Below are 23,176 nucleotides of genomic sequence, written 5' to 3'. Positions count from 1 at the left end.
GTGTAAACAATTCAGCGGAAGCGCCCTCCATGCAAAGAGTTCTGATTGGATATTAGATCAATCACTCCGTATAGGCACAAAAGAAAATTGAAATCTTCGGCGAGATTTATTTAAAATGAACTTAATGAGTCTAGCTTATTTGAAGTTCAAAGAATGCTCACATTGTAATGTATGAGAGAAAAGTGCGTTTAGGAAATTGCTCATTTTTATATCACTTTATGTTCATCAAGCCTGTTCTTAAATTTAAGTAAAAACCAGCGTATATCTGGTTGCAATTATTGCATGGATCAGTTTATATTTCCGCATTAGATTTGAAAACAACGTTTCTATATGAACTCTCATTCTTTGGCGTTATTCTCGCGTTGGCTACGCACAGTTCAAACATTTCAAAATACAACCACTAGAAACAACGCGTGGCTCTTTACAAATAGATCTCTTTCTCCAAATTCACAACATGGCAAGGAAGAAAAAAAGAAAAAAACAACACACTGAAGATGGAGGATACCTCCGAAATATATTTGTAATAAATTTCAAACAAGTAAAATATTTGTTTATTTTCCTAATATTATTACGTTGTGATTTGGCTTTCAAGCGCACTTGATGCGTATTTTATTTTATTCAAATTGAAACAACGTTTCTATATGAACTCTCATTCTTTGATATATATATATATATATATATATATATATATATATATATATATATATATATATATATATATATCCATGGGCTGGAGATTATATTTGTGTGTGTGTGTGTGTGTGTGTGTGTGTGTGTGTGTGTGTGTGTGTGTGAAAATGAAAAAAAAATAATAATAATCATGCAGTGTACAACTATGCCAGGATAAGAACAATCGGACTCATAAAAAAGAATTTTAAAAAACCTGTAAATATAACCGGTGAAACAAATTCAAGAGAGTTGTAAATAATTGCTCTTAACGGGACGGCTTAAAGCTTTAAAATAATCTCTTGGTTTGAATGTCTGAGATAACGGGTGAATGTCTAGCATCTGGTAAGAGGCCCCTATTTCTAGCCAGAACAAAATGATAAAAAAAAAATGAGTAAAAAACGTTTCGATGCAGTTATTAATTTTTACGATATTTCTGAGTAATACTCCTTTATCGAGTTATATGAGGCAGGAAGTTTTTGTCATGTCTACAACGAAAAAAATAAATATTCCCGACGCAAATATAATCATTGCATAAATAATTCTAAACCGTTTTCCTGTTTTAAAACCTTTTTTTTTTTCAGGGACAATTTCTTAGAGCTTGCCATTTTCTATCGCGAACTCAGCTATGAGCAGATCACGCAGCAAGTTGCTTATGATATCTTTTCGCTTTTCTGTAAGTAAAATTTGAATTTCTCTTTCCCATCTCTATCATATACGAGGGCGTTCCTAAAGTAATTCTCCTATTTTTGTTCCGCCCGAATGGACCAGAGAAGACTGCAAATTACATTGTTATGATGGCTCAACTTATACATTCATGACCTAAAATGTTTCATAGTTTAGTTGCAGATAATGACGATGTGAAACTCTAAAAAAAACAACCCCTATCATGCACGAGCGTCAGAAGCAGAAATGTGTCATTGAATTCCTGGCAAAAGTGCATTAAGAATGTTGGTGACTATGTAGAAAAATAAATTCTGGAGCACAAAAGGTTGCACATTTAAATTGTCTTACTCTCGTGTTCGTAGCTCTTCAACTTTTAGTTTTTTAGTTAAAAAATTGAACATAGAACCATTGCGTTGACAGTTGGCAGTTCTATACATATATATATATATATATATACATATATATATATATATATATATATATATATATATATATATATATATATTTAGCAAAAATTATAATTAGTAAAAACCTGAAGAAAGTGCTCAATACAATACTTCTAATATCACTTTTCCAATCATAATAATCATTTCTGTAATGTCTGATGAAGTTACTAGATCGTTTAATATGATTCGGTAACCGTCACATGTGTAACTAAGCAGATAAAACGGTAATAAAAAAAAATAAAACACACACACACACACACATATATATATATATATATATATATATATATATATATATATACTTATACTTATGAAAGAGTAACAGACTTTCCAAACAGATTCGCAGAAGTATTTATGACTACTTTTATTCTGCGTCCTTGCGTTTGGTATATACTACAAGACCTGCATTTCCTTCTTTTCGCAAGGATAGTTTGCCTTACATCCAAAATAGCAATATTGTATATCAATTCAAATGCCAGTGCGATGCTGGTTATGTTGGGCGAACATCCTTGCATCTTTTGACTCATATAAACCAGCATGTTCCATCGAAGATCAGACAAGGGAGGATGGGGCCTGGTAGTCTCCCTCTTTCTGCAACCTTGGACTTTGCTATTGGCGAGCATTTGGTTGACAACCCGTGCTGTGCCGATAGATATAAAATTGAATGGTTCGAGGTGCTACATAGAGCGGACTCCAGAAACCATTTAAAGATTTTGGAGTATGTCTCTATTGCGGTGCGGAAACCTTCTTTGTGCCGACAGAAAGAAATATCTAACGCATTGTTTCTCTTTGGGGAACTGTGAATTCTTTCCCCCGTTTTTTCCCCCTCGTTGTGCCATTATTTTAATCGTTTATAAACGATAATAAACTTTATTTTAGTGTCCCCGTAATTTTTGGCACATTCAATAGTTCCCCCTCAGAACTCTTTACTTTCGACATAGTATTATGATTTTTACGCTATCGATTTTCTCCTGATGAGATGATACCTGAAAGAGCTCTCGAGAGACTTCCGTCCATTATATTTAAAACTTTATTTACATTCTGTACCTCTAAACATATATATATATATATATATATATATATATATATATATATATATATATATATATATATATATATAAATGAGCTTTTCCGTAGCTACCGCAAAGGTAAATGTTTCTCACATGTTTTTCCCGTTAAGTGAATTTTTTCCTTCAAAAATGTTCTATTGTCAAAAGTGTGTTTATTCATAAAGTCTGAAGATATGCTGGTTTTTGAAAATTTTCAAACGATATAATGCTTGAAATTGTCGACTGGACATGGAAACAATTGTAACATAAAATGAAATACACTTTTTGTTGCCATCAACACTTTTTTTGAAGTCTTGGTTTTGCTTTCACAGTATATATATATATATATATATATATATATATATATATATATATATATATATATATATATATATATATATATATATATTGTAGGTGGTATATGTGTGCGAAAAAAAGACAAAAGGAAAAACAAATTAAACACAGGGATAAATCGTCAAAAACGGAAACTTTACCGATTTCGTTCGAATTAACGAGCGAAATTTGGCATTTTTATATGCTTATATATTTCATGGCCAGGATTCACTCCTAAACTAATCAATCGGTCATTTAATTTTAGAACACAGCTGCTTTGCTTAAAGGGGCTAAGTCTACGCTATATTTAATATAATTTTCAAATACGGTAAAAACGGAGCTGAAGCTGTTTATGAAAATCCAGGTGTCTCCAATTTTTGTGAAATTTTAACAAAAGTTATTAAATATTAACTTATAAACATTCCCCAAATTTTATAAAAAGCTATTAAAGTAAAAAAAAAATGCTGGTTGTAAAAAATAAGTGCACTTGTAAAAATAAGTGCAAGAATGCAACATTGTGGTGATGGAACGGGGGCTGATGCTCAGTAGACCAATTAGATTAGACGCTATTTTTTTACCCTGTCCAAGAGTGAGAAACTAGTTGCCATCGCACGATACAAATGTGATAACAATAGTCCATTCATAAACGAATGGTGACTTTCTATAGATATTGGCAAGGGTAAAAATTTACTAGCTCGGTAGAGGTAGCCCACCTTTTTTGCAGCAGACTTGCAGCTACCTTCAATGTATTTATTCCAATTCAAGCTATCTATGTATGTTAGGCCAAGGAGTTTAAATGTCATACTTTCAGGCAGGCTTCTATTAGCCATGGTGATCGGTGGATGGAAAGGTTTCCTATAATTGTTAAAGAAAAAGACAGCTTTGTCTTAGTAACATTAAATGTAACCATCCAGAGCAGAAGCTTTTTCCCCCTAAATATTCAGTCATTGTTTTTGTGCGTTTGTTTTGTCGATATGCGTAGAATTGAGGGCATGTCTTTAGCAAATATACTCATCTTGGACGCAATTGCGTTAGAGATGGGCCTTTCTGTCAATTATTACTGCCCTAGCTTCACCTGCCTTGTCAAGTGTGTTCAGAGATACTGTTAGGATATCCACAATAGAATGGTAACACTCCCGTCTTCGTAGCTTTAGTTTTTGAGTTAAAAATAGGAGGCCTTACTTTTGGAACGACCCTCGTGTTATGTGTGTGTGTGTGTGTGTGTGTGTGTGTGTGTGTGTGTGTGTGTGTGTGTGTGTGTGTTTACAGTTTATTCTTTTAAGCATGTTGAAATGTTCAATTCTTCATAAATCAACTAATTGGTATAAAAAAAAAGGTAAAATATAATTGCATAAGCATATTTTTCCATAAACATATATATATATATATATATATATATATATATATATATATATATATATATATATATATATATATATATATATATATTATACAAACATTATTAGTTACATATGTGCATACATGTTTCAGTGGAATCTCAATTCAAAGAAGCCACTTCATCAGACCAAAAAAGAAGCGATATATATATATATATATATATATATATATATATATATATATATATATATATATATATATAATTTGTTTATATCGTTCCTAACATGAACACATTTTTTTGCAATTTATGACTAATCATCATAAATTGCTGTTTCATTCATATAACCGAAAGTGGAAACATATACATCTGTCTCCACTTCCGGTTATAGACGGATGAAATAGATCGACTGACGAAAGCTTGATATTGGGGCCTAAAGCGGTTCCCATTTATCAGGTTTGAAACCGACGATACCGATGGCTTATCTTATCTAAACTTCTGAAAATACAAATATAATTGTTACGCACTTATTTTAAAAATGTTTCCTTATAATATACCCTCCGGGAATTCTTTTTTCACTAAAATATAACTAACTATATATATATATATATATATATATATATATATATATATATATATATATATATATATATATATATATATATATATCAATGACAGCTGTTTCACAGTATCACTGCTCTTTTGTGTGAATAGACTTGACAAATGCTTCTAAGCTGACGTTAAAAAACTATCGTGAAACCACTCCAATATTTATATATATCGATGCGCGCACCATCGTTAATTCAAGCAAAATATTGATATCTATTTTTTTTCTTTACCTAGGTGACATTGGTGGTTCTATGGGATTATTTATCGGTGCCAGCGTTTTGACGATGTTCGAAATTGTCGAATTTATTTTCAGACAATCCGTAAGAGTCGTGTTTATAGGAAAAAAGAAAAACTGAACACTGTTGCTCGATCTGTTACAATCCCCAATGGATGAAAAAGTAACAGTTTGTATACCAATTGTCCAACAATATGAAACTACCAAAAACCGTGGCAAAAACCAACGTACATATAACTAGCATTATTAGCAAAACTATTTTTGAGGAGTTTTTAGTTTGCCGGTAAGAAATATTTGCGATGGGATAATATCGGTTTCTCAAATTATCTAAAGTTGTTAGTTGTACTGAGTTCATGCGGGACTCGTGTATCAAGCTTCTTCGCCTTACTAATTTGCTTTAGAGAGTTGTCCAACACTGTTGAAATACTGACATCCAGTGCCTTAGACATTTCTGTGGGGTTTTGGTGTGCGTTTTGTTCAACAATTCCTTTGCCTTCTGCATTCACAAGAGTATGATTACCATTAGGGACTTCTTAAACAACCTTCATACTGTTCGATCATTAGTGAACCGTTTCCTAATTTCCTTTCGATATTGGCGACTGCATGGGCCAGCATTTTTGTCCATTCCTCGCAAAAACAGTTATACACATTTCTTTTTCTTTTCATTATTAAATGCTTACACGTTTAAAAATTGTATGCTTAAGCTTTTTTTCTTTTTCTTTTTTTTTTCTAAATTTATCATCAATTATAAGGCATGTAAACTATTGCATAAACTACAGTAAAAAAAATAGCAACTTATATAAAAAAAATTAATCCTTTAAAATTATATTAAAATGAAAAGGCGTCAAAAACAATCAGCCATTATTTTCCAAACAATCTAATAAAATTAACTGAAATAATTACTTGTTTAATTTTCAACAGAGGGTTTATCTTTCCATATAAATCTAACGTAAAATGGTGACCCTCCCCTCCCTACTTTATTTCTGAACGGTCATTATATCTCTTCTAAATTTCTAACAGCAAAACTTTCTCGTTGAATTATGAAATACAAAATGCATTGGCGCAGTGGATAGAGACGTTGGATTTCTATGGTTTCAGGTGAGCATTGTTTGAAGATCTCGGTTTCAATCCTAACCAAGGCCAGAGGATTAGTTGGCCAAAAACGTGGCCAGATAACAACAACTGTGGAAGGCAGTAATTACTGGGGATAAGTTACAAGACTCAACATTACTATCCCATCGTGGTTAATCACATGAAGAAGGCCACTTATTCAACTTTGTTTAAAACGAGAAAATAAAAATGTTCCTTATTTTTATTATAAATTGCCTGCCTTTTCAAAAAGATAATTCAATTATCGGCCTTTGGTGCCGTCTTTGAACTTTACGTAGGACACTTTTGTACCGGTATTTAGATAAGATGGTAATTTTATAGAATCACTCCCATCTCGAAACGAGTGTTCACAAGACATGGCTGTAACTGAGAAAAGAACACGAAATAAGATCGTAATTTAAATTGTAAATATCTTGCAAACTATTAATTTGAATGCTTATCCAAAAATTCTCTTTATATTAAAAATAAATAAATGTAATGTATGTATCCGTGAAGAAAATATCGTATTCCAAAACTCACGTAAATTGATCAAGTAATATAATTTTAAGATAAGAAAATCAAATGCTATGTTTAACTGAAGAGCAACGGTCTCGCGACGCCATTTTAAAAACAGGCTGGAGGAACAAGGGATTTAACTCTAAATAATTCAAACTTGCAAGATTTTAGAAAGCAATTCTTACTTCTTGGGAAAGGGAAACATTGAGAAAACTCAAATTCGCTTAAAAGTGATTTTCTTTATAAGAATAAAACTACTTAATCAATTTACGTAATTTTTGGAATATGATATTTTATTTCCGTCACGGGTACGTACATCATATAGATTTTTCTTTTTTTTAATATAAAGGGAATTCTGGACAACCACCATAACATGCGATGCTCGTTTTTAATGGCCCAAGATACGTAGAAAATAAAAATGGTTTCAAGTCTAGTTTGGAGGTGGGGGTGATTTGATATATATAATAATAATAATAGTAATAATAATTTAAAAAAAAAAAACATATACAATGAATAGTGCGCTTTATGAATCAACTTTACAAATCTAATTAATACTGACTGCTGAATCGACTAAGATTTTATGACGTCATGAAATAACACAGCAGTAGCGTTTATGGTAAGTTATTAGTTTAAATGCGTAAATTATAGTGATATTGGTTTCAACATTTTATCCAAAGCCAATTTTTTTTCTTAAAATCATATTTTAGCAAAAATAGTAAAAAAAAAATATAACGTAGGTACGCTTTAGCATGTTATAATCAGCTAACGTCTTTCCTAATTTTCCGCGTGGCTGCTACCGGAACCGGTGAAGAGGCAAAATAGTTCCTTCGCTATTTCCTCTCAAGTATGTGTATATCCCCTATGCATGTGCCCCTTTTTATTACGTTTTATTGAAAATAGCTTCTTTTTTTTTTTATTAAGAATTATTGAAAATATAAATATCAAATTTCAGATAATAAAAACTTATTTTCATAATTTTGTTATTAAAAGTGCAAATAAAGATTAATTGTGTTATTTTTATTGTACAATTTTGTTCTTTTTAATGTATACTTTTCAATATTACCTTTATAATATTTTATTTCAATAAATCGCTTCAAAATACAAATACTGAATAACAAAAAAGCGAAAGGAATTGTTTTTCCTCTTCATCGGTTCCGGTAGCAGCCACGCAGAAAATTAGGGAAGACTTTAGCTGACCATAACCGCTTTAACATGTTGAAACATCCGGTGAATGGACCGGTGAATAAAATATGGCAATTTTTAACAAAATACGATATGGCAAACAATAATATTGGACAAAACGCCAATGAAGATAACTTTAAATTCATATATAAACATGGGAGATAACCTCCACTCATTCCTTTATTTAAAAAAAAAAATAATTGTTGACAGCTATAACAAAAAAACACGTTTGTCTCTTAAGATGTTATTATTACTTGACGTAATAAACTAACTAATGTCCTCGAATATTTTAAACCCTTTCTTTAAGAGGTTTCCGGTGACGTGATCTTTATGGGGACAGATTTCTAGAGGTGGATGCAACTTTGTTAAAGACTTTTAGAATTTCTGCATGGAAAGTCATTAAAGAGCAATATAATTTTGTTTTAAAATCTTTATATATATATATATATATATATATATATATATATATATATATATATATATATATATATATATATATATATATATATATATATATATGCGGACAAAGCATCGGTATAATTGGATTTGTTCGTCTGTTCCACTTGATTTTCTCTATAGCTTTACATTTAAACTTGATGTTCGTTAAGCTGTTGCTACTGCCGCTGCTGTCTAGCGAATCGGGCCTTTGCGCATAGCTCACAAAGATGATCCCTAAGGATTATTTGGTCTGAAGAGAGTTCTTCTCGTTAGCTGTACCTAGCTGTTATACCTGTAAGATTTCAGGTTTTGCCACCTACACCCAGAACAGCAAAACCCAACGGTTGCATACGAAGTCAAGAAAGTTTTGTTCAAAATGTATAAAGAAATGACGGTTGCACACGAACGGAAACAACGTTATTATCCTCACTGTGAATTTGTGGGTCCTCGTCCTCGTTTGCCACACACACAAAAGCAGAGATGACCAGAGGACGATGGATCCTGGTGTTGATTCCTTCTGAATTTTCACTAGAGTCATGTTAACCCTGTTGCCACCATGGTAAAGACTAGTTGGACATTTTGGTACTAATCTAAAACCTGACCCAAGGTCACGTTAACATCTTTCGGTTATTTACGGTAAGCAGCCGGACAAAGTTGCAACAAAAAAAACTGACGCAAACACTGTCAGACGATAAATTCAAAATGCTGAAAACAAAACTTTAACACAAGATAAGACGTACCGTAATTTTAATTATATGGACGATTTTTTTTTTCGAGAAAAGAATATTTTTTTTTTAATTTTGTTTCAACAAATTTTATAAAGAAATAATATTTTCAAGATGAAAACATGGAAATAAATATGAACGAAAATCAAATGTTTTTATTTATTTTTTCATAAAAGTATCTAAAAGTTTTTGTTTTCGTTTTGCAAGAAAAGTTTCAATAAAACAAGTGTTTTGTGTTTCCTTTTGTAACGACGAAAACATATTTTCATGGAAACAACTATGATCGAGAACAATTGTTTTTTGTCGTATATTTTGTTTGTTTTTGCTTTTGAAAGTATCAGAAATGTGTATTTTTTTTCTATTAAAGAAAACATCGTCTGTTGACAGCTGATTGCTGATTGGCTAATTGCGTCGGCTTTTTCCGGCTGCTTTTCGAGCAACTTACTGTAAGTTATTGGAAAATGCCAACGTGACATTGTGTCAGGTTCTGGATCAATAACGACATTTGATTGGAGGATGCTCCTGCTGTTTTTTAAATATATTGTTATAAATAAATGAACTTATTGTATCATATGAAAAAAATGAATAGAAAACAATTACTTGATATTGAATAACATATCTAATAATTTTAAAAACTTAAAAAAATTTCAGCGTTTCTATCAAAACCATTTGAGTAAACACGCTATCCGCTTCGTCGCTTTTATGAATGAATTAATTTTCTCAATGAAAATAAATACTACTACTATCAAATATCAATTGCAATACTTTCATTGTATTTTTTCATTCAACTTTCTAATTGGACGCGACTTTATTAGCGTTGTCCGTTTATATTTTAGTTTAAAATTTTGATTATAATTTTTGTTCATGTGTTCCTTCGACTTTTTAACTAGTTTTATGGCTTTGCTTTGTTTTGTATTTTAAATATGTGAAACTATTTACTCCAAAATGTTTCACATCAAATACGTTTTAAATGTGTTTTCTTTAGCTTTTTATTCAATAGTACCAGGCCAGACATGACGTTGCTCGGGATCATCTTATTACAGTCAGCAAAAATCAATATGTGCTGAAAACTTCTGCTTTCACATAGCAAATAATTGTTACATTAATTACTATATTAGAATTAAATATCAATCGTATCTCCAAGAAATTCAAACGAATTTGTACAACAGTAGAAATGTATAAATACTACGCATGCATATAGTATAAATGTAAAACGCCATGTTGTTTTTAAATAACCAGGCGAACACTTAAAAAAAATAAGGTTTTACACTCTCTGCCTACACACATCAAATCATCACTAAATATCAACTGTCATATTTGACTCTAGTTTACTAACAAGTATAGTAATATCTTGAAATACGGATGCACTAAGATACGATTTTTTTAATATGACGATACATTGTATCAATATTTATGCCCTAAGATTTTTGAGATACGATTTCTAAAGATCGTGCGGTGCCAAAAAATTAAAACACGAAAAGCCAAAAAAAAAAAAAAAAAAAATTCAAAAGGAAAAGCCAAAACATACATAACGCAAAGCAAGAAACCGAAGTGTGTGCGTGCGTGCGTTTGTGTGTGTGTGTGTGTGTGTGTGTGTGTGTGCGCGCGCGCGCGCTTTTTGCTTTTCTCCCTCCTTTCTCCTTGTATGCATCCCGTACGCTAGCACTCGCCTAGGCGGTGAGTACTGCTCTATGTTTTATTATTTTTATTAATGTTTATTTTTATGTATTAATTTCCGTATCATTATTGCTGTATTTATCTTTCTTTCGTGATTGTTGAGTGCAATTTGAGCATAATTTAAGCTTGTCTTTGGGTAAATTTCTTACTCTTGAAACAGATTCTGTTTCTTTTAATTCAAATGGGAATAATTATTTTGAGATGCGATTTTTTCGAGATACATCAGCAGTCATAGAACGAATTATATTCGTATCTCAAGGTATTTACTGTACCCATCAGTAGAAATATATAAAAATCTATGTTCTACTCTCTTCTGCTTTAACAATTGTTATCATATTCTTATATGTAAAAATTCCTTGCTCTATATCAACTGGCATTTATCAAAGACTAGCTGGCCGCCCGGCGTTACCCGGTCGTACAATATGCTTACACATGATATTTTAATTTATGCAAATTGCGTATGTATTATTATAGAATCAATCCCCTATTGAATATTATATACTACGAGGAATAATTTGCCCGGTGGACTAATTCGCAAAAATAAATAAATACATAAATAAAAAATAAGAACAATGGCATTCATCAGATTCCGTCTGTGTTTGTTTACAATATCACGTCAGCTGATATTTGAGCTTGACGATGAATATAATGAAAAAGTCATTTCTAATTAAAGTTTTGCTTTGCCATATGCAAACGAAGAAATGATTTGCAGAGATTTTAAATGGTACCTCTTCTTTTATCGTAAACTGAACTCATTAATAAGAAAAAAATTAAAATAAAATGGTGAGATACTTGAACAGGGGATCATTCGATCTGTAGTCGAATGCTCTACTAATGAGCTATGTTTCCAGATGACAATAAATTTGTTCTTTTTTAGAAGAAATGATTTGCTGAGATTTTATTATTTCCCTTGACCGGTGTAACGTAAGATATTCCCCTATAATTTTTTTTTTTTTTTACCTATAAGAGAAGAAAGACTATTCTTAAGATCGGATTTTTCGATTTTCGATACTTCTCGGATGAATTTCTGTACAAAACATATCTAAGAACACTGCCAGATATATAAATTAGCTTTGTGCGAAATTTGCAAAAGATAGACGTGCTTAGCTGTTTCGGAACCTATGAGGAACTTACTTACACACACACGCGCGCGCGCACACACACACATACACACACACACACATACAACATGACTTTTATATTATAGTAGAGATAAGAATGAGCCTTGAAGAAACTACATATTTTAATTTTTTGTTGGGGATGTAGCATTCTACCGGATGCTAGGCATTCATTAACTATTTCAGAAATTCCAATTGTAATTGTTTGATCTTTCTTGCCGTTAGTTTTTGGATAAAGCTGATTCCAACTAAACAACTAGAAGTACGAGAAAGGAATTATCATCTCGTTAATGTAGTCTTGATATTTGTACCATCTTCCGTCTAGAAAATGCTGTAAGAAGTTCGCCAGAGATATCTTCTTTCCTTTCAAGAGAAGTTAATAGCATTTTACAATTTAGAAAGAACGGCGAACCTACAGTGTTGTTCTTAATATCAAAGAAGACGAATCTGAACCCGGCGATTCTATTTAAAATCTATGTAAGTTTTGCTTCATTTTTTGGCGAAACCTTTTCTTTTTACCTTTTAATAGAATAGCTTGTGTAATCTGTCTTACGAGAACAATGCGTTCTGCATGTCTAATCTGATATCAAACCTGTCTCATTTACTGTTTTTTGTTTTGTTTTTTATTGCAAAACAAATGAACTGTCATTTTCTTCTGTGTCTTCCTAAACATCTTTCTTTTACATTTCTGATCCGTGTCTGCATTGACAATAGCAACACTCGACTAATCTGAGCACCTCACGCGTGTTTAGAATAAATATAATTTCTCTACCCACGCATTGCTAAACTAGCTGAATTAAACTATTAAATATTCGAATTATTCACCGTCATGTAGTTATATCCTATTATCATATTCCATCTAGATATAAATGAAATATAAATATAATACATAGTAAGTTATAAATATAAACATACAGTACGTTAAGATTTTTGTTTTCATGCTTGATTCCAATGCTGGTATAAGGTGCGTTATGAATAACTTTGAAGCTTTTGTTTCGGTTATTTCAACTAATTAATAGAAATTCATTTCCAAAGCGGAACGGAGCCAGTTAGTCCATTTAATTAAAATTAATATTGTGCATAATCGAGTCATGAAACGTTTTAGTAAATTATCTTTGTTCAAATTAAGTATTCTCGTGTGGAATTGCCGCTGACCACTTTTACCCAAGACAAGCAATAAAAAGAAAAACACATTCGCATTTACACTTCTGGCCTTTATACGCTTGTTTACCCTTTCAAGCAAATTGAGACTGCTGCATAAAATACGCATTTTGGCGCGTGCGAGTTGGAGACTCTGCAAAGGTTAGGCTTGCAACCATTTGAAATTTATTGTTTATCTTCGTCTTCAACAGTTTGTCTTTCGTCTTTGTTACTACTACCTTATCATGTTTGTAAATATTTATAAATATGTGATCTGCACACACACACACACACACACACACACACACATATATATATATATATATATATTTATATATATATATATATGCATAGATATATAACTACTTCATTTACTCACATAAAATTAATATACGAAAGTATACATTTATGCGTAAACTTTAAGTATTTACTTCAAAAGTGCTCAACACGTAAGTAGAGCTAGTTAGTAAGTTTTAAAATATATATGGCGATTAAGCTACACTGAATATTCCGCGTTTCATCCACTCTATGACTCTTCAGGCTGAAGAGTCATAGAGTGGAGGAAACGCGGAATATTCAGTGTAGCTTAATCGCCATATATATTTTATAACTTATTATATACTGAAACTTAATGAGAAGAAACCAATTGAAACAGTAGACCTTTATATTTTAATTTGATACATAAAGAATTTTTTGTAATTATTAATCTGTTAAATAATTATTTTTTAATGTATGAATTAGCGTTGGGACAATTAATCGGAATCGGGAACCGTAAAAATCGGAACTTTGGGGTATCGGAATCGGTAAAATTTGTACCTATTTTTTTTATGCCAAATTCTTTTGTCTTCTTTATTTGATCTTGTTTAAAGCAAAATATTCCACTGCTTGTACTAATGATATAATAATGAATATAATCGAGTCTTACCGCCATCTGGTGTATGTATGCGTGAATGTGTGTGGAAAGGGTACAATATCTATACTAGACTCTTGCTGTAAACGTTCGGTTATTTTCATAATTTCTCCAAAGTTATACAAAGATGCTTGAGTCTGCCATCGATAGTGTTTTATATAAGTACCAGACAACTGACTAAGAACGCATTTTTTTTTTTTTTTTTTTTTTAATAATCTTCGTTTTTGAGATGATAGTTGTCTGTATTTTGTAAAGAAATCAGAGCCGAACGATAGATATAGTGTGATAGCAATTTTATTCAGGAGAGTACGTTAGGGCGATCAGGTTATCCAGTCCCAGGCAATCTGCGGTGCTATGACCCCGTTTAGTTGTATGCGTATATTTGCTTTGTCTTTGATTTATAGCATGCGATGGTGTTATGATCTATGGGGATAAGATCAGTCTTTGTACCGTGAGGATGTTCTTGTAGTTTTGCCCGATTTAGTTTAAAGACGGCCATATTTGTTTTTGTCTGTTAGGTTTGGTGATTTCATCTCTAACATCAATCTCCCTTGGTCTTATCGTGTCCTGTATAGTGTCAGGTTTGGGGATATCAAAGGGAACATTTTTTTCATCGAAATTGGTATGGCGCGCAATTGGGTGCGATTACAACGGAGTTTAGTTGAATTCGATGACTCTTTATGTAGCTTCTAGGTCCTTCGTCATTCTTGATGATGGTTCTAGGTTTCCATGTGCTGTCGAGTTTATTTAGTACCCGTACACACTGACCTGGGAATGATGGTGGTAAATTTGCTATAATGATCATGATGTGTTTTCATACTTGCTGATCTCTCATGTAACTGTTCGCGATATTCTTCTTTTCTTGGTTCTGATCCTAGTAAATTCGTCATCATCATATTGCATGAATCGGAAGATTCTATTGTTGGCATTGGTTTCCCCGATATTTTTCTAGTCAGAATTCGTTCTAGAAATACATCAAGTACTTAGAGGGACAGTGTGAAGGTTCCAACATCCTAAGTGAAAGTGATTTTTGTGGAACGAACTGGATTCAAATTTGGGACACCCAGGATTTCAGTTCGTGTCATTAACTACTAAACAACAGTTACCTCGCGGTAAATTGGTTGGTATAAATCTTTCAAAAATATTTCAGCTGGTGATGGTAATTTGCTGTCTATTAGTGTTGCCCTAGCTCTCTCTCTTTTCTGCGATTTTTAATTGTCTCTCTATGAAATCATTGTTTCTGGCATAGTGGGGTGAGCTTTTGACATTGGGTTTGAATCACACCACTGCCACGATGAAATGATAATTGTTGATATTTTGTAAAGAAATCAGAGCCGAACGATAGATAGCAACATTATTCAAGAGAGCGTGGTCACGGTTACATTCGGCCCCAGGTAATTCAAAACGAATAGCATCTGTGGAACTATAAGAGTTTTCATTAATAAAACTACAAATAAACAAATCTCGAAATAAAATGTGATTAGAAAAATTCTATGAAAAACTATATATTTGTAAGAAAAATCCTATACTTGAATATATCTAAACTGAAAACATACCACTGTTAGAATTTAACTATAGTTTATTCAATGTAACTTAATATTAGTAATAAAACAGGTCCGACTTTATTATTTTGAATAGCTACAAAAATAATCAAGGGGAAGTAACTGTGATTAAATAAGTGAGTGTTCGTGAATTAATATTTGTACAATACTTGTATTGAAACGTTTTTCCTGGATTTTTCCCGTTGATTTCATCGCCTATAAAACTAAAATTTACAAACAATTCAGTATAAAATGCATGTGAAATTTGGAAAAACTTTTTTTTAAAATGCCCCATTTCTCTGTTTGTCATTTTAAAGTATAACTCCAAAAATATATTTCTGCTTTTTCGCAGCAATTAATAAAATCTCAATTTATCTTTCGTTAACAGAAAGAATCTCGATTTTGTACTTTTTTTTTTACTCACATTAATGTAAAATTGTTCTTTGATAATAAAATTGTATTTTTATTGTTGTTGCTGTTTCTCGATTTTTTTGTTATTTGTGTGTGTGTGTGTGTGTGTGTGTGTGTGTGTGTGTGTGTGTGTGTGTGTGTGTGTTTTGTTTTTGTCTTTTGTTTTTTTTGTTTTTTTTTACTGGGGGTGGTCACCGCACGCACCGCTTATCTAAGGCCACTCGAGAATAAGGGTTAATGGGTGTCAGGTAGACATGATCAGTAATGGTGAAACGTAGGTAGGGTTTGATTATTTAAGAGAACGACTCTACAAGAACTTATTTACATGAAAATTGAAAACGATCATATTATAATCAGCTGAGAAGCAACCCCACGTTATTGTGTTCCACAGGCAAAGAATTCTAGGAAATAAACTCTGCTAATTAAACTTTCGTTTAGTTTTAGGCATAGATAAAGAGTAAATGAAATCATTAAAAGTTGCTGTAGCTAGTTGAGTATTTGTTCTTGTTATTATTTGCATGAATGCATGTTTTTATACTAACGAGTAATCGCTTATCAAGGCCCAATGGTCACTCGAGGTTAAGAGGACATGGATTTGTCAGGTGGATGGTGAAACAATGATTGGTAATGACGGTTGAAACTAGGTATAATTTGATTATTTACGAGGACGACTTGGCAAGAATTTGTTAATATTGGTCTTGAAAACCACCATGTTGTAGTTAACTAAGAAGCAATCCTGTGGTATTATAATCTAAAGATGGGGAGATTTTGAAAGAAACTTTGCTCATGGAAGTTCAGATATACAGAGGAAGTAAAGAAAAAAAAGTAAAGAAAAAGATATAGCTGCATGACTAAGAAGAGGTGAAAGTCATAGGGTGCAACGTCAGGAGATTAGAGGATATGGGGGCAAATTTCAGAGCCAAATGCCCGTGCTTCTGATCTGGCGACATGCACGTTGTGCACCAAAGCGTTGTCTTGCAGGTAGAGGATAACTTTTGCTGATCTTGCCGCGCCTCTTGATTTTGACAGCTTCTTTTAATTTCTCCAAAAGTGAAGCATAACAGACTCTTGTGATCGTGGTACCATTTACAAAGAATATATATTTTTAAAAGGTGTTTTTCGCTCTATCTAATCGTTTAAATTACAATTGTTTTAAAACAATTACATCTTTTTTTCAGTGCGTTGAATACAAAATGGAAAAAATGCAAATTCACACAATTTTCTTATTTCAACTCAAGCTAGGCATAAAAGCTGCTGAAACAGTTCGCAATATCAAGGAACCACTACTGAACGCACAGTACAAGGGTGGTTTAAGAAATTTTGTGGCGACGAGCATAGGGGCGGTCATCGGATGTTGACAACGATTAATTAAGAGCCTTAGTCGAAGCCAATCCATGCACAATTGTTCAAGAACTTGCTTCTGAATTAGATTTCCAACCACTTGAAAGATATTGGAAAGGCAAAAACTTGATAAATGGGTACCTCATGAATTGAACGACAACCAAAAGAAACGGCATTATCAAGTGTCATCTCCTCTTTTTTTATAGAACAAGAACGACTCGTTTTTCGACCAGGTTCTGACTTGTGATAAAAAATGGGTTCGTTATGACAACCGGCAATGCTCAACTCAATGGTTAGATGCCGACAAAGCTCCACGGCGTTTCCCAAAGCCAGAGTTGCACCAAAAGAAGGTCATACTGACTGTTTGGTGGTCTGCGACCGGTCTCATCCATTACAGTTTTTTGAATGCAGGTGAAACAATTACTGCAGAAAAGTACTGTCAACAAATGGATGAACTTCGACAAAAACTTCGACAAAACACTCAGGATTAGTCAACAGAAAAGTCCCAATTCTTCTCCATGAAATGCCTGACCACACATTGCTAAACCGACCCTGCAGAAGTTGAACGAATTGGGCTAAGAAACTCTGCCTCATCCGCCATACTCTTCAGATCTCTCATCTACCGACTACCACTTTTTCAAGCATCTTGATAACTTTCTTCGTAAGAAAAACCTAAGCGATATCAAAAACGCTTTCAGCGACTTCATCGTCACCAAAATGCAAGATTTTTACGTTACTGGTACAAATACACTTATTTTGCATTGGTAAAAATGTGTTGATTCTGATGGTGCTTATTTCAATCAATAAATTTTTGTTTGAGCCGAGATATGTTCATCTGAATTTAAAATTTAAAAACCACAAGAACTTTCTTGTAAACCTGATTAAAAAAAATAGTAACAAATGTTGAAAAAATGTTGAAATGTTGAGCGATTATCAAAATTCCCAAGATGTGATCCTCTCATGTTGGACATTTTCTCTTGTTTTCATGGAATACTCAATGAAATAAAGATATCCTATTAAAAAATCACGTAAATTAATCAAGCATTCTTTTTTTCTTACTAAAAAATTCACATTTTATGACTAAACGAAACAAAATGTTTTACTAAGCCATGATTTATAAATAAAGGGGAGACAATTCAATTCGAACTATAGAAATCAAAATAAATCTTATAATGAATACAATTTCCTATGAAAATCTCTAAAAATCGTTTTCAAAATGTGTGAAACTAAACATATTCATCGAGACTTCCAAGACGTGACTCTCTCATGTCTGACATTTTTTCTTGTTTTCACATAACACTTGATACTACTTGTTTTTGAACTGAATAAACGCTTTAAAATAAGTTAAGACACTAAAAACTTATTCAGCTAGGTAGAAAGCAAACACTTAGAAAAATCAATTTCATCTGTTTTAAAACAACAGTAAATAAGTAAAAGTATTGTTTCAATTTTAGAGGGGGTGTAGTTTCTTTTAAAAACAATATCTCCTTCAAGAACCTTTATAAAATGTGTTTTCAATCGATATTTATTCAATAATCGCCCAATTTTCCTACCGAGCAAAAAATGGACGAATCTTCCATGGACGAATCTTTCTAAATCCATTAAAGTTACATCGTGTTACTGTTACATATGGAGAGGGGGTATTCTATGGCGCACTTTGGAGGTACCACATTCTCGGAATTTTTACAAAATTTTTATTTCTGAAAATAAATTATCCTTTACGGAAAGCAAAAATGCGAATTTAACCATTTCAAATAAAATTAATTTTGCAAATACATTTTTTTTTTAAATAATAGAAAAAAAAAGTTATTTTATGCAGCCTATCACACAAGATAAGACAACTCTCACTGCTTTATTTTTTTAATTATCTCCCTTTTACTATTTCGAAATGGATTTTTTTTCTAGTTGCTTCTCGCCCAGCATGTGATCATTTAATGTAGTGAATAATTCGAATAACTTTCCAGGCTTTTGATATCCTCATTAAATTGTTCATTAATACAATAGTTTCATAATCGACAAAAAGTATTTTATTTTAGCTATAAACTTTAATTCTAGTTAGGAATTATTTTATTTAATTTAATTCAAAGGCTTCAAACCCACTTTTGAATGTTAAAGGCCACGAAGTAAACATCATTCCCGAACCCACCCCCTCATTTTTATAGATACAAAATATCTGTCATGATGATTTCTTTGTGGCCGCCTGAAATTAAAAAGTAATTTCTCGCCATAGTTAGCCGTGGTTCTCTTCAGAATGTGCTGCTGCCATTGCACACAAAATATTTTTTTTCTATTTCTTCTAACATAATAGATGTACTGAGACTAAAGCCACTTTGAAGATTGCCAGCAACCATTGTAAAAGAGTAATAAAGAACGTGAGAGACTTGTATGCACAGTCTGTTAAGTCCAAAGTAGCTGAGCAGTGGCTTGGTTCCCACCAGTTTTGGCAAATAGCAAACAGGGTTCTGAACAGAAGTGTGTGCTCTATTCCAACCATCATCAAGGGACCTGATGGAATCTCGTCATTATCAGACAAAGTCAAACTCTTTGCCAAGAACTTGGCAGCAAATTCTAACATATGCAATCACGGCTGTCAACCCCCTGTATTTCCTCCTGTATCTGAAAACATGCTATGCGACATACAAATATCTGTGTGATGTTGTCAAGCTAATCAAAAACCTTGATTCCAGTAAAGCAACTGACCCTAACGGTATTCCTATTATAGTGCTAAAAAAGCTTCAACCAGAACTAGCTCCCATACTTACAAAACTGTTTAAGCGTTGTCTTAAGAAAAATTGCTTCCCAACACCCTGGAAAATCTCATCAGTATGCTCTGTATTTAAGAATTCAGGTGATCTCCCTCTCAATACAGACCAATAAGTCTCCTGTGCATCATGAGTAAGTTACTGGAATCTGTGTTAAATAAGGAAGTAGTCAACCACCTCAGCAAAAATAACCTTTCTAGTGACATGCAATATGGTTTCCATTCTGCTAGATCTACAGCAGATGTGCTAATGGTGATATCGCATATGATTAGTGAATCTCTCAATGGAGGCTTCCTTTCTAAGGCAATTATACTTGACATATCAAAGGCCTTTGATAGGGTATCTTTACAAGATCTCCAGCTATGATATAGCTGGAAATGTTTTCTCAATTATTAAACCATTTCTCTCTGATAGGTTCATAAGAGTAGTGGTTAATGGGCAGAAATCAGAAGCACAAAGTATTAATGCTGGAGTCCCTCAGGGGTTTATCAAGGGCCCAACTCTCTTCCTGATCTACATGAATGATCTCCCAAATCACATCCTAAGATCATTTGTAGACATATACTACCATCTATGGCAACACTTCAAAAGCCGTAAATAATCAATTTTTCTCTGATCCTCTTTTCTCTGATCTTGAGAATGTTGTACAATGGGAAAAAGGGTGGCTTGTTAATTTTAATACATCTAAAACCAAGCTTCTATCTTTACATCATCAATGCTCTGATTCCTGTCTGGCATCAACTGAAATGAATGGCTCTCGTCTTGAGGAGGCTTCACGTTTTGATAAACTTCTGGGTCTGACCTTTACTCTTGATCTGAAATGGAATGTATATCAAATCCATTGCTAAGGTCACTGGAAAAATGGTGGGATCCTTCTACCACTCCAGTAGATATCTCACTACTGATGCAATTCTCTAGCTGTATAAGAGCCAAGTACGTCCAAGGATGGTTTACTGTTGCCACATCTGGGCAAGAGCTGCTAGAAGCACTTATCCTGCCTTGACAGAGTTCAAAATAGACTTTGTAGCCTAGTGAGCCTTTTCTCTTCCCTGTAACCGCTTTTCCACAGAAGAGATGTTGCGAGTCTGTCTCTGCTTTATCGTTATTTTCATGGCAAGTGCTCCGCTGAGCGCTAATATATGCCCCCCCCCTCGCCAAACTTTCATAAAAAACACCCATCTAGCTAAAACCACTATTAATAATTTCCACCACTCTTTATCTGTGCCTAAACCTCAACGTAAATTCCATAAACAAAGCTTCTTTCTTAGAACTGAACGCCTTTGGAACTGTCTTTCGTTTCTCTGCTTTCCAGCTGACTACAATATGGTCGTCTTCAAGTCCAATGTAAACAAGTTCTTGATGAACCGTTCCCTTAAATAATCCAATTTACCAAATTTCCACTACTAACGATTACTACGATATTGTCCCATTGACTACCGTACACCCATTAACCCTTATCCTCGAGTAGCCTCCGGGCCTTGATAAGTGGTTATCCTTTCTAAAAAAAAAAATTGTTTGTTTACATAGAAATGCTGAAAATTATGGGTAAATCTACATATCAACCTGATACAGGACAAACCGGAAATGACTGAAGCAATTTATGATTTTTAACCCACGCAAAAAATGAAAAAAAAAAAAAAAACTGACGACACTGAACCATACAGCTGCAAAAACCGAAATGAATTCAAGCACAACAACTGTTTAGTTTCCTGAAGAATTAATCGCATTCTGAAAAAGAAAGCATGATGGCAAATCCCCAATATTGAAACAAATGCAAATATTCATTGTTGCAGAATGAAAAATGCTGACTTTACATTTTGATAAGAACGGAAACATTTTTCGAGATGTCAACATTGGAAATGGTGCAGATAGATCTATGGCATCACAGAATGGCTATAGAAGAGATTGTGTGATTGTGTGCCAATGTGACATAGAATCAGCTAACATCATAAATGAATGGAAGAATTTTATGAAGGACAACTGCATCGAGCAATTCAAAAATCATCCTCGCCAATTGAACCCAAGGCATTTGGTTGAAATAGACAACCCTCTTGTCTCCATAATTTCACAGAAAATTTGAATATAGGTACAGAATAGTTAACACAGTTCTTATATGCAATTTTGTCCTCTTTTGAACGTTTTCCACTTTTTTTAGTACTTTTTTTAGTACAGAATACGGACCATGCTATTTTTTTAGACAGGATTTTCAAGTTAAATTAAATTTTTACAGTATTTTTGTTTATTTAATTGTCAGATGAAAGTACTGAATAGTTAAAAATAAATAAATAATTAAGGCCCCCTCTTCGTGTTAAGAACGGATTTCTAAATAATGCTATTATTTTAACATGGTCTATATTCTGCATAAGTACCACTTACTCTAATTCTGGTCAATGTGGTCTGGTCGTCCCACTGAAGACTTACCTTCAAAGAGTGTTTATTCCGAAAGCCCTTCTTAACATGAGGAGGTTAAGGATGTTTATTCCGAAAGCCTTTCTTAACATGGAGACTCTTTGCAGGTAAGTCTTCAGTGGGACAACCAGGCCGCATTGACCCTAATTTTTCCTATTTTTTCTTTCATTTGCATCCACTGTTCCTTCGTTTGCATGAAAAAAAGTTTTAGTTGAAGTCAAGCAGAGATAAGTTAACGTTTTTTTTTTTTTTAACTTTTTATTTTTGGTAAAATTATATCCTTCAATTCATCATATTTTACCAATAAATCAAATGTAGGAAGATTTTCTTTTTAAACCGGGAGAAGACATTGCCTGTAGAGGTTAGTATGATTATGATTATGTAATAATAAAAAAAAATTTTTTTTAAAGATGGGTCGAGAATGAGCTGTGTTCTTTTTCCATTTTCAGTTGCATGGATAAACTAATGCAATGCACTCTAGGCACATTTTCACTTGGTGGTATCTGTAAATCGTAATCAAAACATTCAAGCCAATATGAATTCTTGTCTGTAGAAAGATGGCATTATGATTAATTTG

General features: G+C 32.9%; 1 protein-coding gene across 1 annotated transcript in view; it reads left to right on the top strand.

The window, feature by feature from the left end:
• Positions 1-6,149, top strand: part of LOC145291039 (uncharacterized) — a 132,555-nt gene extending 126,406 nt beyond the window's left edge. Inside the window, exons 9-10 of the mRNA XM_080136547.1 lie at positions 1,251-1,342; positions 5,340-6,149. Of these exons, the coding sequence (XP_079992673.1) occupies positions 1,251-1,342; positions 5,340-5,461 (214 nt within the window). The 3' untranslated portion in view covers positions 5,462-6,149. The remainder of the gene's footprint in view (positions 1-1,250; positions 1,343-5,339) is intronic.
• Positions 6,150-23,176: the final 17,027 nt, after the last annotated feature.

Source organism: Euprymna scolopes, chromosome 2 (genome assembly GCF_053919585.1).
Source record: "Euprymna scolopes isolate OS-2025 chromosome 2, ASM5391958v1, whole genome shotgun sequence".
NCBI lineage: Eukaryota > Metazoa > Mollusca > Cephalopoda > Sepiida > Sepiolidae > Euprymna > Euprymna scolopes.
The sequence above is the reverse complement of the archived record's forward strand: the minus strand, read 5'-3'. Positions and strand labels throughout refer to the sequence as shown.